We start from the raw sequence: 15298 nt of genomic DNA, 5'->3' as shown, positions 1-15298 counted from the left end.
GATTTACAAAGGACCCAAGCATTACTGCGAGGTCTCTGATGTGTGCTCATCAATGTCCCTTCTGTTTTTGATTCATATCCAGTGGTGGTTGTTTTTTCTTTTTCTCACTTTTTCTTTATTGAAATGAACATTTTTCTTTATTAAAAACTTAAATTAAAGCAAATATTCATCAAGTCATAATTGCATCCTAATACCCATGCTGGGGAAGTAATCTTTAATCTTGAATTCAAAAGGAGATGAGAGTATGGTGATTATACTTAACTGCTACAGTAACTTGACAATGGCAATGGTAATAATTATTATTGATAAAACACACACTGATTCAACAGAGAGAACTGAGAAATCAATTCTCTCTTCTTCCCCAAGACTCCTTATAAATGCCCTTGTCATGACACTATCCACACTTTATCATAAGTTAACTACTTATGTATGTGTGTCTCCAAAGACTGAGTTCACCAAGAGCAGGAAACCTGTTCTACCCGCAGCATCCAGCTCTGGTTTTAATGAATAGCTGATAATATATCAACTTCTTTACACTTAATCATATCTTCCTTCATTCAAGCATATGTTCACAGTACATCAATTGTCAACAATGGATTTTGAGGGCAACTAGTTCCATTTTCAGAAAATGCTGTATCTCATAGAGGTGGAAGGAGTTACATCTGGAGGACTGCAGGAAACGGCATTTCTAACTGTTCTGTGAGGATTCATGGCAGTGACCCTCACTTTTCCTGTGAGAGTATACATCCTGAATTTTGGTTTAGTGTTTTTGTTCCATGTATACAAGAAGTTAAATACTGGGCTATCAGTTCAATTTCAAATTCTCTGCCATGCTGTAAACTCCCAAGGTCAAAGACTGATTTTCTTGGCTATTGCTCCATCTCCACTTGCCTGGCTTACATGGTACTCAATAAATACTTATTTTCTAAAGTCAAAGAGTTGTTTTATTCACAGTAACAAGGAGTAACATTAAAAACTGCCAATTTTCCAAACATTGACATAAAAATTAAATTATCTATGATATTGTAAATACTTTTTAAAGTAAAACTGTAATCAAATGACTTAGAAGAATTATAAAGGTTCCCTCTGCTTACAAAGGCTTCATCCATTTTGACACATCGTATATCATATATCTCTTTCAAAGCCAAATTTTTCTGTGTTTTGGAATTTGGTCTAAAACTTCTACCCTATTTACAGGCTCATTTCCATTTCTGTGGTAGCAGTTCTTGTATTACTGCAAGACTCAAAGGTCTATCCCATCAGGCCTTTATTTTTCCCACATATGGATTTACAGGTTGTCTAGGTGCCTCTGCCGTAAGCTTTGGGTTAGAATCAGATCACGTGAACAAACCCAAACTTCACAAAATAGATAAATATCTTCCTCATATCCCAGTGGAAGGAATTGGCAAAGGACTGGATACCCAGAGAAGTGCGAACAATGGTCCAATGCATCAACAGTCTGTGTGGAAGACTAAACTGAAGACAGCTTCCTAAGTATAAAAGAGGCGTATGTAATGAACTATAGGCTTCATGATTACAACTGTCACTTCAATAAGGAGGAAACCTATTTCTTTATACTGTTGACCTTACTATCACGAAAAGTTGTGTTTCTCAAGATTTATCAGAAAAGCAGAGCCAAGAGTATGTCAGAGTGGTTGAGGTTGTGTTTATAAGAAATTGGCCTATGTGGTTATGGAGACTGACAAATTCCCCCACATTCTACAAGGTGAGTCAGCAAGCTGGAGACCAGAAGATCTGATGGTGTGATTCTAGTCCAAGCCCAAAGGCACAAAGATATTTCTGTTCAGTCCACAGGTCAGCATCCTTGAGATCCAAGAAGAGCTCAAGTTTTGGCTTGAGCATTGAAAACAAGAAAAAATAAAATCCATTTCTTGATTGGCCTAAGAAATCAGGTGATCTCGTTCCCTTTTCTGTCATCACTAGGTTAGGCAACCAAGGTGAAACCAGTTGGTACCTGATCATCTTCTGACACCCAAATTGCTTCAGGAGTGTCCCTCCCATTTGTTTCTCAGTGTTTTCTAGAAATTCTGGATATTCCATTTTACTGCATGATGTGGTAGACAGAGACAAAACTTTAAATTCCTGCTGCAGTTTTGCTTCCCAGGGGGAAATTAGTATGTCGACAACAGAAGACAGCCATAAGGCCAGGGAGGTGTCTCCGTGGGTAAAAGCTTGTTGCACAATCATGAGGATCTGAGATCAGATCCCTAGCATCTGTGTAAAAAGCCAGGCACACAAGGTTACACCTATAGTCTCAGCACTGGGAGGTGGAGAAAGGAGGGTCCTGAGGACTCACTGGCCACCTGGTCTAGCAAGTCAGTGAGCTCCAGGTTCAATGAGAGATGCTGCTTCAAAAAGATCTATAGAGAAAGACAACCAGAGTCAACCTCCAGCCTCCACATTTACACACACACACACACACACACACACACACATACACACACACTAAAATAAAATAAGAAGAAAACAGACAATAACAGAGGAATTTGGTCAAACCATATGTGGAACCCTTAATTCTCTACTTACTTGATGTCTTTGGTTGCAAATTCTTCATTTCATTAAGAATGATTCCTCCTCACATGGTATGGAATTTACTAGCTATTGGGCAGTTCAGATAACTTATTGTTGGCCCTCTTGGAAGGGAAGAGCCATAGCCTTCCACCACATTGGTCCACCACATTGATTTTAGTAGAAGTTGGTGAAGAGTAAGGTATGCCCCCTTTTCAAAGTATTACCCACCACTCAAGACAGTCTCTGAGACAGAGCTGCCACTTAGAGCAGAGGGACCCCAGTGTTGTCACCTGGCCCAAGATGAAGGTCACAGGAATATTTTTCCATAGGTTCCCTCTAAATCACCCCAAGGTAAACATCCTACCACTTGCCTCTGAGCCTCCTGCTCTCTGTCTTTCACTATGAATGATTCTTGATTCTTCTTCCATCTTTCCAAGTAGTATTTCCTAACAAATGGACAGGCAAGGCTATGATTTCCAATTCTAGGAACTCTTTTGCAGCCCCTGGTCCTTTAAGAACTTCCATTTCCACTTCCAGAAAGTGTGTTCATTGATTGGTTTGGGGGTGGTGGTGTTATATCATTTCTAAGACCTTTGTACAAAACAGTTCTAAAGAGCTCATTTTGCTATGTGACTTTGCTATGTGCTCATTATGTGACTTTCATAACCACTATATCTACCTTTGAAAATATCCTGGGCTGGGCATGTAGCTCAGTGGTAGAGCATTTGTTCAGGCTGTGGAGTGCCAAATGTTTTACCTTTAGCAAAGAAAGAAGAAAGAAAGAAAGAAAGAAAGAAAGAAAGAAAGAAAGAAAGAAAGAAAGAAAGAAAGAAAGAAAGAAAGAAAGAAAGAAAGGAAGGAAGGAAGGAAGGAAAGGGAGAGAGAGAAAAGAAAAGAGAGAAAATTAAAGAACTGAATGAATGACTTTTCTGGGAATGCTTTCTCTTACAATATGGACACACTTCTTTTATAAAACAAACAAGGAGGAATTGTGGAAATGACTTTTACCTAGTCTTGTAACCAAGGTTAACCTGAAGTTGTGAGATCACTTAATACTGAATCAGTTTGATTGTAATGTAAACAAGCTTACTTGTCCCTGGGCAACCCTTGTAAACCTAAACATATAGATTTAATCCATCATGACTCTTCCTTGCCTTTGACACGGAGTATTGTATGGTTTGATGTGAAAATATCAAGCCTACAAATAGCAAATATTCACTGGAAGCAAAAAATTAACCCATTTGTGTTATAAACAACAGGTGGGATAAAATTAATAACAGTTGTCTGTGGTTGTGTGTGCTATTCTAGGTCAGTAGGGATCAGAAAGGGGAAATCTTTGTATGATAAAACAAGGTTCTTCATTCATTCCCCACATCATACTGGATGTATTGTTTCAATAAAGAGAAAGCAAGGCCTTTGTCTGGGGGCACGGTTCTGGGGTGAATCTGAAGGAACAAGTTCTCAGAACAGATTGAGCCCCACTCTTGGTTTAAATGGATGATGCTAAGGGTCAGGCTGTTTTGTTCTGGCATCCCCATAATGTGGCCTCACACCACTGCAAAGAACAAACCATGAATATTGATTATTGTGCTGCTTCAGAAGTTAACAACAGCTTCCATGTTCTTTTATACTGTTTGGAAATGATCTATAATAGCTATAATTTTTATTTTTGAATCAATCCATTTATTAAGCATATAGTAAGTTCAAGTAAAAGAATAAACAGAGAGAGAGAATAGTAAAATGTCATCAAATAAGGTGTTTAGAATATCTAGTAGAATCCAACTGGGGAAGCCCTTTAAGGCAGCCAGCTGGAGTTTCCAGTAGACTCTGGCAGAGAAGAGAGTCCGCCTCTAGGGTGAGGCTTCCAGGTAAAGAACAAATAACAGCAGAAGGTAACATCATCATGTTGGGAGCTTACAAACATCTAAATCAACCCAGGAAGTTGGGACAATTCCTAATTGAGCTTTCTCTCCATACATGAACCTCCCATGGCTGAATTTCCAATGTCTCTTTTCACTGTAAGCATTTTTATACTAAGGAATAAACAATAGTAACCGAAATAGTAACCTTGGTTGTAAATAGTTTTTAGTTGTTTTTAAGGACACAGTGTTTTTCCTTGGGGGCTGTTTTGCTGTTCTCGTCCCTCCCTGTCACAGAGTTTGGGGGAGCAGCAAGCCCAGATAAGAAGGGTGTAGAAGAATACTTTCAGACAAACATGCTTGTGTCTGAAATGGGGGAAGAGAGTAATCCCACTTCCAGAGCCAGCTTCCCAGTGAGCTCAAATAGCACATGACAATTTACTAATATAAATCATACATGTCAAAAATTTAAATAAACTAATATACACTGAGTGAGATATATATATATATCCCAGTAAAAATCTTTAAAAGAAATGCCAAGTGCTCTGGGCCCCTTTCTGCCTTTTTACTTTGTTCTCTTGGGAAACTTATTCTCTGTCTGACTTATTGAACAATTCAGATCTATGTTTACACATTTGACTTCTCCATTATTTACTCCTGATTTACCAAACATATGTCAAACATAAGTGTAATTGTGTAAAGGTGTCCCTAAAGGATATTAAAAATGAGGGCTTTCAAGTTCTCAATGTTAATTTTGCTCCAAGAACAAATCATATATTAGCAGGATGGCCTAATTAGTGTTCAGTATAATTATTCCAGCTGTATACACCTGAAATGTCTATGCTGTTTAGCCTTAATTCCCTAAAAGAAAACTAACACAATTACGTGTGACAAGAAAGCACCAAAAGAAATTGTATGCCACTGCATCCTTTTGTTTAGGCCAAGACAAAAGTTTAAAATATTTCTTCAGTGACTGATTAGGAACTTTCTGCTGTTCTTGTTCTTGGTGGGAATGACTCTATAGAATTCCAAATTCAAATGTGTATAAAATGTAACATATGAAATGCATGCTCATACTGTTATGCTTGAATTGGAAATGTCCTTCACAGGCTTGTGTTTTGAATGACTGGTCCTTGGATAGTGGTGCTATTTTGAGAGGTTCTCAGGCCCTTGGGAAGGCAGCCTGGTTGGAGGAAGTGGGTTGATGGGGATGAGTCCTTGGGGCTGTATTAGCCCTACCTGATTCTTGTCTCACTCTCTGCTTTCTGGTGAAGAGTTCTCCTCTGCCAGGTACTTCTGCTGTCATGATGTTCTGCCCAAATACATGGGGCTAACTGAGCATGGACTGAACCCTCAGAAACCAGGAACCAAAACAAGTCTTCCCTGCTTTAAAATGTATCTATCAGGCGTTTTGTCACAGTGACAAAAGAAGTGACTAACGCAGAAAATTGGTACCACAGAGGTCATTGCTGGGACTAAATCAGACATATGACTCTTAGGCCTTTGGAACTGGTTTGTGGAAGGTATTTGGAAGAGTTTGTACATGTGGACTAGAAAACACCTCGAACATTGTAATCAGAGCTTAATGAATAATTCTGGTGGGAGAATAGATGACTGTGATTCCAATAGAAATGCGCACTGTAAAGTCTGCACTCATGAAGTTTCAAATGGAAACAAGGGCTCTGTTAAGAATTGGACTACAGGCCATTCACCTTATATTCTAGCAAAGAATTTGTCTATATTTTTTCATGTCCTAAACCTTTGTGGGAGGCAGAGTTTAAAGGTGGTGGAGCAATTAATTTGATAGAGGAAATTTTAGGACAGCACAACTTTGAGGTTGTGGCATGGTTATTGTTGGCCACTTTGAACTAGGTTTACAGTGAGCTTGAGAGCAAATAGCAAAGCAAAAGGAGTTGCAGCACTGTGACTCCAGAAAAAGAATCAGTTGAAAGCGTAAACAAGAAAGATGTGGCTACTAAAGGGATCACCAGTATTAACAAAGAAGCTAAGCACTTTGTGCTCAGAAAATAAATAAGATGCCCTGGAAGCACTTTAGGAACTGATCCGATCCCACCCAACACAGGCTCCAGTGTGTAAAATTGTAACTATATTCCAAAGATTTCCCTTGAAAAGACAGCCTCTAGGGAGCCCAGCTCACACAGGGACATCTAGGAATGTATTTTCCAGGGTTCAGCCCACACACACTCAGAGGCTACTACATCCAATGGCCTACGGAGTCCTAAATATTGCTTACGCCAATTGCCAGCCTTGGTGTCATCCACATGGTGGCGTTTTTGCAGACAGACAGAATGCAAGAGGAACAGGGTCACAGAGGCTTCCATCTACATTTTTAAGGAAGACTTTGAAGGTGACACAGAATGTATCCAGGGAAACTGGACACCCCTTTGGGTTCTGAGTCTCATTAATAAGAGAATTTAAGAAGAGACTCAAAAGGAAGTGCAAGGACAATTTTATTAGTTTAGAAGAAAAACAGGCAAATGGAAATCTCAGCATCTGACAGGAGGAAAGATGGAAAGAGGAAGAGAGAAAAACATGCTCTTTATAACACCAGCCACATGGCAAGGTGGCGGCGTGTGGAGAACTTCAGAGAAAGAATGAGGAAGCCCAAAGTGTCTCAGAAGTTGTGTCCAGGCTCTGGCCAGAATCCAAAAGAAAGGGGACAAAAGGAAAAGGGAAAAGTTGCACTTTGAGTAATTCAGAAAAGCAGGCAGGTCCCTCTGGTGGCCACTCGGCGAGGGACTGCACTATGGTGTTAGAAACTGTTAGATCAGGATTGACCCAGGGCAACACGAAAATGAAAGATGAGACTGACCTTAGGAGCGGGTTGTTCATTATTAAGAACAATGCAGATGACGACAGTTCCTCCGCAGGATTTGAAACTGCACTGTCAGGCACAGTTGGTGGGCTGCTTATAAGGGGTAGGAGTTGAGAAAGAGGAAGTGGGTAGGACTAGTGCCAAGTTGAGTCGGTGTGGAGGTTTTGAGGCAATGAGGACTGTTATCCGTTTTCCCAGATAACAGTCTCCAGGTTAGAGGTTTTACACAGTTCCTAGGTTGGAAATTAGCTCAAATCTGAGGTTTGCCTAAGGTATACTCAACCCAGTATGGGGCCCTTTAGAAGTTAACTCAGGGTCATTTTAAGTCCAGGCATTTAGCCTTCATAAGTGACAGGGTTTCTGAGCAGAAAAAATACATTATCTCATTAAAGGGCTAATTGTTCCTCCCATCACTTCAGCATGGCTTGAGGAGTCAGCCTTCCTGAGGGGTACTCTCTTGGCCAGGTGATTGAGAGGCCCAGCTGCAGTAACTCTCAAGGGAGGAAACCATGGTATACAAGGTTCCAATCTTTAGAGCACTTAAGAATGGCATATCTCTGCTCAAGGCCAGCGATAGACTCCACTCTTGTGACCAGGAGAAAATAGTTTTCCCTTACTGGCTCAACAGAGCTCTGGCTACTCTAGCACTCTCCCATCTAAAGATAACCCTAAAATAATTTATGAAATGGGCTGAAAATTGAGGAACAGATAAAACCCATTTTCACCAAGAAAATCTAGAGATCCAATTCTAAAGCTGTTCATCAGAAGGGATTAGCGTCTGGACTGGAGTTTTGGTCACACCCTCACACAGAGCCTCCAGGCAAGGATGCTGGTTTAGAAAGAGAAAAGAGATCAGAGCTCCTTTCTGCCATTCCCAGCCTGAGAACCAAGAGCATTTCCTGCTTCTGGCCAAGTACAATGACGGAACGATGCACTTACCCTGCACCTAAACTGCCAAGTCAATTTCTATCTCCTGTCCTCATCAACATGGTCAGAGTCCTTGCAGGGGAGCCCTAAAAGGATGACATGTAAAGTTGTGAAGGTGAAGACTCCAGGCCATTGAAGATGCCAGGAATACAGACTATCTGCTAGAGAAAACCGTAGGCAACGAGTGGAACCCAAGAGAGCAGCAGTGAGAGTTGAAATGGCAAAGCCATGGGCGTGGGGCTGCCCCAGCCTGCTGGAGCTCATGTCAGAACACCACATGCTCTCATGCCTGCCACAGAGCCAAGGGTCTAATGTTTTCTTTGCTGAGTTTCAGTCTTGCTTTGGACCCATCCTCCCTTGCTGTTCATCTGCCCCTCCCTTTTGGAATGTGTTTGCTTTCACCATGTTTATTGGGACTATGTAGTGTTTCGTTTTGGTTTGTTCATTTTAAAGGGTATCACAGCTAAGAGTTGCCGTGTCAGGTGAAGACTGAATTTGGACTTTTGAACAATGCTGGTGCCACTAAGACTGTTAACCCTTGGTCCTCAGCTAGTGGTGCTGTTTTGGAAGGCTCTGGAAGCTTTGGGTGGTAAGACTGAGATAAAGGTCAGGGACGGTGGGCCTAGGGGTTGTATTATCCCTGACTGGTTCCTGTTTACTCTCATTCACAAAGTAAACAAGACTCCTCTGCCATGGCATTCTGTCCAGTACATGTGGTCAAATGATCATGAACAGAACCCTATAAAATCTTAAACCAAAATAGATCTTTCCTCCTGCGTTCTTCTCTATGACGTTTTGGTCACCGATGCTAAAAGTAACTAATATAAATATCAACTGAAATTCCTGACAATAACCTATTTCTTCATCCAGGAAACATGAGTGAGAATTGATGCAAAGGAAGAACATTGTATTGCCAAGATCAAGCTTAATATTTTATATATCCACGAAGATGAAGCCTTTCTGATCTGCTAAGTAAGTGTTCAGCACCTTAGGGAAATAATTCTGAAGCATTCTTTCATTCTATTAACTGAGGAGTAGAATTACCTGCTAGGTGGATGTTTTAGTTTATTTTCTGTTGCTGTGATAAAACGGAACAAAACCAACTTGGGGAGGAAAAGGCTTATTTCATCTTACGACTCCCAGGTCATAATCCATCAGTGAGGTAAGTCGGGACAGGGATTCAAGGCAGGAACCTGGAGGCAGGAACTGAAACAGAAACCACAGAGAACGCTGCTTACTGGCTTGCTTCACCTGGCTTGATCAGCTATCTCTCCTGTACAGCCCAGGCCCACCTGCCTAGGGATGGCCCTGTACTCCTACATCAAGTAGCAGTTAAGAAAATGCCTCCTAGACGTGACCACAGACCAATCTGGTGGAAGAAATTCCTCAGCTGAGGTTCCCTCTTCCCAGGTTAACAAAAATGAACCAGTAGCTCTCTGCTCCTCTCGATTCTAGAGACAGCTACGTCTTCTTAATTAGTGCCAGCCTGGTCCCTAAGACATGATGGTGAAGGTCAGAGTGAACAGATTTGGCCATATTGGGTGCCTGGTCACCAGGGCAGTCTTTCCCTCTGGCAAAGTGGACATTGTTGACATCAGTGCTGTCATTGACCACAACTACATGGTCTCCATGTTCCAGTATGATTCCACCCACGGCATGTTCAACAGTACAAGTCAAGCCTGAGAATGGGAAATATGTCATCAATAGGAAGGCCATCTCCATCTTCCAAGAGCAAGATCCTGCCAACATCAAATGGGGTGATGCTGGTGCCAAGTATGGTGTGGAATCTACCGGGGTCTTTACTAATGTGTCTGTCATGGACCTGACCTGCTGTCTGGAGAAAGCTGCTAAATATGATGATATCAAGGAGGTGGTGAAGCAAGCATCCGAGGGCCCTCTAAAGGGCATCCTGGGCTATAGTGAGGATCAGGTCATCTCCTGTGACTTTGACAGTGAAACCCACTCTTCTACCTTTGATGCCGGGGCTGACATGGCCTTCAACAACCACTTTGTCAAGCTCATTTCCTGGTATGACAATTAATTTGGCTACAGCAACAGGGTGGTGGACCTCGTGGTTCACATGGCCTCGGAGGATAAGAAACCCTGAGCCACTCACCCCAGCAAGAGAAAGAGAGAGGCCCTAGGCTGGGGGGCGTTCCCTGCCCCAACTCAGCCCCAATACACTGAGTATCTCCCTTCACAGTTTCTATCCTAGACCCCCAGAAGAAGAGGAGAGGCTTAGGGAGTCCCACTTTCTTGAATACCATCAATAAAATTCACTGCACCTCACCCCCACAAAAAAAAAATACAGTGAGTATTTGACCGCCAGCTCCCCTTCCAAACCAAGAGATCTGTATAAAAAAATAATATCTGATTATGCTTATGCAGGGACCACATAGTGAGGGACCCAAGGGTTGTGCTTTAAATATCTCTTAAGAGGAAAAGCCCATATTAGAAAAAACTCATTCATCATTAGGTTCAATATAAGGTAACTTTTTTATAGTCTTGTTAAATTGTGCTTGGAGTTTTCTAGATCCTCTGAATTCTAGTCAATAAAATAACAGAGTAAATTAATTTCATGAATCAAAAAAATGAACATTTTTGCCTAAGCCCTCCTCTATGAGCAAATATGGCGTAATTTTATTGTGGAAATGCCTGGTCACCCATGCATTTTCCCTGACTTTGTCGGGAACTTTACCAGCTATGACTGCTGTAAATAAATGTCTTGAATGCTATTCAGTAGCCCAGTGCTTGACTGATCAGGTCCTCTGAGCAAAGTTATCTAACTTCAGCAGGACTCTGCTGATAATGGACGAGTCTTTCTGCTTTGACTGTTGAACCTTCCACTCCTGTTCTGGGTACCAATCTCTTCACCTCCACGTGTTCTTTGCCTGTGACCCTCCCAGTAAACAGTGACTTCAGGCACTACCAGCGCCTACTCAAAATCCATTATGCCACGCTCTTTACTGGCAATTACTCTCTACATTCAGGTTAACTTTTTTAACATGTGAAAAAGAATAAGCAATACTTATCTTTCTGTGCCTAGCTTATCTCACTTAATGTGATGTCCTCCAGTCCCAACCATTTTGCTAAAAATGGCAGTTCTGTTCTACTCTATGACTGAAATGTGATGGAATATTATATATGTATGTTATAGAAGTTTTATTCGTTTATCCCTTGATGTGCCTTTCCATTGCTTCCATATCTTGGCTGTTCTGAATAGCGCTGCAATAAATGGCTGTGTAGATATTTCTCTAATCTGCTGATTTCATGTCCTTTGGTATTTATCCACAAGTGAGCTATCTGGGTCACATATCAGATCTGTTTTTGATTCTTTGAGGACCCTCCAGTCAGTTCTCCATAATGGCGATACTAATGCACACTCCCACCAACACTGCATGAGAATTCCTTTCTTTCCACATTTGTCAGAATTTCTTGTTTTAATTTTTTATACTAGCTATTCTAAGGTAGAATAGCTTGTGGTTTACATTTCCCTGATGGCAAACAGTATTGAATGTTTTTCATATGTTGGTTAGCCATTCGTATTTCTTCTTTTGAAAAGTATCTAGACAAATCATTTGTCTATTTTCAATTGGATGATGTGTTGTTTCTGTTGTTGCAAAGGGGTTTTCTTTAGTACTTTATATATTATGAATATCAATCCTTTGTCAGACAGATAGTTGGCAAATATTTTCTCTAGTCCATAGGCTGTCTCTTCTCTATTAGCAAATGATGTGACACTGTATGTGGAAGACAGAAGACTCAATTGAAAGTCTATTAGAGCTGGTAAACAAGTTCAGGGATTGTTCTGGATATAAGATAGACATATAAAAATGAACAGCATTTTAAAAAATATTTTTACTTATTATTTTTATTTTATGTGTATGCATGTATTGCCTGCATGTGGGTAATGCACCCATATCAATGCAATGCCCACGGAGGTCAGAAGAAGGCACTGGATCCCCTGGACCTGGAGCTACAGACAGTTGCGAGCTGCCATGTGGGTTCTAGGAATTGAACCCAGGTCCTCTGCAAGAGCAACCAGTGCTCTTAACTGCTGAGCCATCTCTCCAGCATTTTAAAACAACTGTTTTTTACATTTATTGACTTATTTTGTGTCTCTGTACATGTGTAGTGGGTGAGCACATGCCACCATTGTGGATGCGAAAGTCAGAGGACAATTTGCAGGAGTTGCTTCTGTCCTTCTACCATGTGGGTTCTGGGAATCAAACTCAAGTTCTCAGGCTTAGCAGTTGAGAACTTTACCCACTGAATCATCTCACCAGGCCCTGAATAGCATGGTAATACACTGATGATGAGATTATTGAGAGAGAAGTCAACCCAGTTTTAAAAAGCTTTTAAAATAATAATATACTTAGAAAGAAATTTAAACAAAGAAGTAAAAAAAAAAAAAACCTGAGGGGTTGGAGAAATGGCCCACTGTTAAGAGCACTTGTTGCTCTTGCAGAGGACCCAGGTTCAGTTCCCAGAACCCACATCAGGCAGCTCACAACTGTTTACAACTTTACAAATTGGAACCCCAGTTCAAGGGGATCCAGCGCCTTCTGGCTTCACAGGGTGCATATGTCCACACACTTACACATACAGAAGTTTTTTAATATTTTATTATTTTTATTTTATGTGTACAAGTGTTTTGCCTGCATGTATGTCGGCGCACCCGTGTTGTCAGTGCCACAGAAGTCAGAAGAGAGTGTTGAATTCCCCTGAAACTGGAGTTAAGTACAGTTCTTAGCCACCATGTTAGTGCTAGGAATCAAACCCGGGTCCTCTGTAAGAACAGTCAATGCTCTTAACCGCTGAGCCGTCTCTCCAGCCCCAGATACAATTTTTTTTTAATATTTTAACTTGTAATGAAAATTACAAAACACTAATGAAAAATTGCAGAGCATACACACACACACACACACAAATAGAAAGACCATGCGTGTTCATGGATTGGATGAATTAATATTGTTAAAGTGCCCATATTTCCCAAAACAATTTATAGATTCAATGCAACCCCAATGAAAATATCATGACATTCTTCGTAGAAATAGAAAAAATAACACTAAAATTCATATGGGAACACAGAAGACACTAAATAGACAAATTAAACTTGAACAAAAATAAGACAAAAGATAGCATAATACCTGACTTCAAACATATTGCATAGCCACAGTAACAAAGACAGCCTGGCATTGGCATAAAACAGATAAATAGACCACTGGGACGAAAGAATAACCCTAGAAATAAGCCTGCACATCTACAGCCAGCTGGTTCAAAGGTACCAAAAACATACCCTGGAGAAAGGATGGCCTCTCAACAAGCAGTGCCGGAAAACAAAAGAAAAAATAGAAAAACAAGATGAAAACTAGGAAGCTTCTGCAAGCAGAGGACGTTCTCACCAGTGGGCATGTTTCTTCACACAGAAGATGCTCTCTCTGTCTCTGTCTCTCTCTTTCTCTCGCTCTCTGTCTCTCCTTTCCTTCTTCCTTTCCTTCCTCCTTCCCTTCCTCCTTTCATCCCCCTCCTCTCTCCCTCCTCTCTCCTTATATCTATTACAGCGATAAGGGCATTAACCACAGACATAGCACCATACAGCATGCCTCTGGAACATACTCATCTCAAATAATGGAAACTCTACACTCATTGGCTGGCAACTCTCCATTTCCTCCTCCTAGCCCTCAGCAATCACTGCTGTACATCTATTTCTATGAGTATAACTACTTTAGTAGCCCCATGTAAGTACAATTGTGTAGCATGTGTCCTTCTATGACTGTTTCACAGAGCATGATGTCCTCCAGCTCCATCTACACTGTCACATAGTGCAGGGTTTCATTCTTTTGAAGGCTGAATAGCATTACATTTTGTGTCTATACCATACTTTCCTTATCCATTAATCTGTTGATAGACATTTAAGCTGTTTCTGTTCCTTGATCATGGTGAATAATCCTGTATATATATGACATTTAACTCATGAGATTACCAAATCATATGTAATTTCTATTCTAATTTTTTGAGGAAACAAATATATATATATGTATGTATATTATATATATATACACTATTCCTGTTCTAATTTTCTGAGGAAATAAATATCTGCCACACTGTTTTTACATAGTGGATGTCCTGTTTTTCATTCCCATCAACAGAGCATAAGTGTTCCAATTTCATCACATCCTCCCTAACACTTTTATCTTTTGTTTATTAGTGAACATCCAGCCTGATAGAGATGCAGTGATTTTTACTGTGGCTTGATTTGAACTTCTTTCAAGCAATATTTATTCAGGACAGCCCCCACACACATACACACACACTTTTTTTTACGATTATTTGGGTTTTGCTCTTCGGGTTTTTTTTTCATTTTTTGTTTAGTCTTTACACTTGAGTTGTAAAAGTTCTTTATTTGGGGATATTAATACCTTATTAGATACGTGCTTTGTAAATATCTTCTCCTATTCTGTATGTTGGTATTGACTCTATTGGTTATTTTTTTGTTTGTTTATTTTTGCTGTACAGAGCTTCTTAATTCACTATAGCCCTACTTCTTTAACTTTGCTTTTGCTGTTATATCCAAGGAAGAATTGACAAGCTCAATGTCAGGAAGCCATTTTGTTTTCTTCCAATGGCTGTTTAGTTCCCAGTCTTACATGTAAGTCTTTAATCTTGAATGTTTGTAGATGATGTGATATAAGATAAAATTTCATTTTTTATGTATAGATATCCAGTTGTCTCAATACCATTTCTTGAAGACTCTTTTTCCCACTGTTTTGTTGACCCCTTATTCAAACTCAACTGTGTATCTATATATTCATTTCTGAGGTATTTTGTCCCATTGGTCTATATGTCTGACCTTGAAGCTTCATCCCTGCTGGCTAGTTTTCATAGTGCTGGAAGGTGCTATGAAAACTACCAGAGAAGAAAAGTAATCTTCATTCTTACCCAGCCAAGAATCCTGTGAGCTACGTTAATAACTGGCCTGGCAAGATATGCTCACTGGTACCATAGTGGCATGAATGTTATGGGAGTAACCAAGTACCTCCTGATTGAATTTAAGCCCCACTCAACGAGGCGAACTTGGTACAGTTATTAGGCCAACGAACCTTTATGTTGAGAAGTTCAGAGTCCTCTCTACTAGCTATTA

General features: G+C 40.4%; 1 protein-coding gene and 1 pseudogene across 1 annotated transcript; both read left to right on the top strand.

Annotated features, from left to right (window-relative positions):
• The first annotated feature begins 9657 nt into the window (after positions 1 to 9657).
• LOC103747598 lies at positions 9658 to 13899 on the top strand (annotated as a pseudogene).
• LOC115067083 (glyceraldehyde-3-phosphate dehydrogenase-like) lies at positions 9971 to 10195 on the top strand. Its single transcript, XM_029554332.1, has one exon. It carries the CDS (start codon positions 9971 to 9973, stop codon positions 10193 to 10195), a length of 225 nt encoding a protein of 74 aa, XP_029410192.1.
• Positions 13900 to 15298: the final 1399 nt, after the last annotated feature.

The sequence above is a fragment of the Nannospalax galili genome, unplaced genomic scaffold (assembly GCF_000622305.1).
Source record: "Nannospalax galili isolate Female #2095 unplaced genomic scaffold, S.galili_v1.0 scaffold851, whole genome shotgun sequence".
Taxonomy (NCBI): domain Eukaryota; kingdom Metazoa; phylum Chordata; class Mammalia; order Rodentia; family Spalacidae; genus Nannospalax; species Nannospalax galili.
This window is presented reverse-complemented; position numbering and strand designations above follow the sequence as displayed.

Excerpts from the sequence above, each read along its gene's own strand:
- LOC115067083 (XM_029554332.1), top strand. The coding sequence starts at position 9,971 with ATGGACCTGACCTGCTGTCTGGAGAAAGCTGCTAAATATGATGATATC.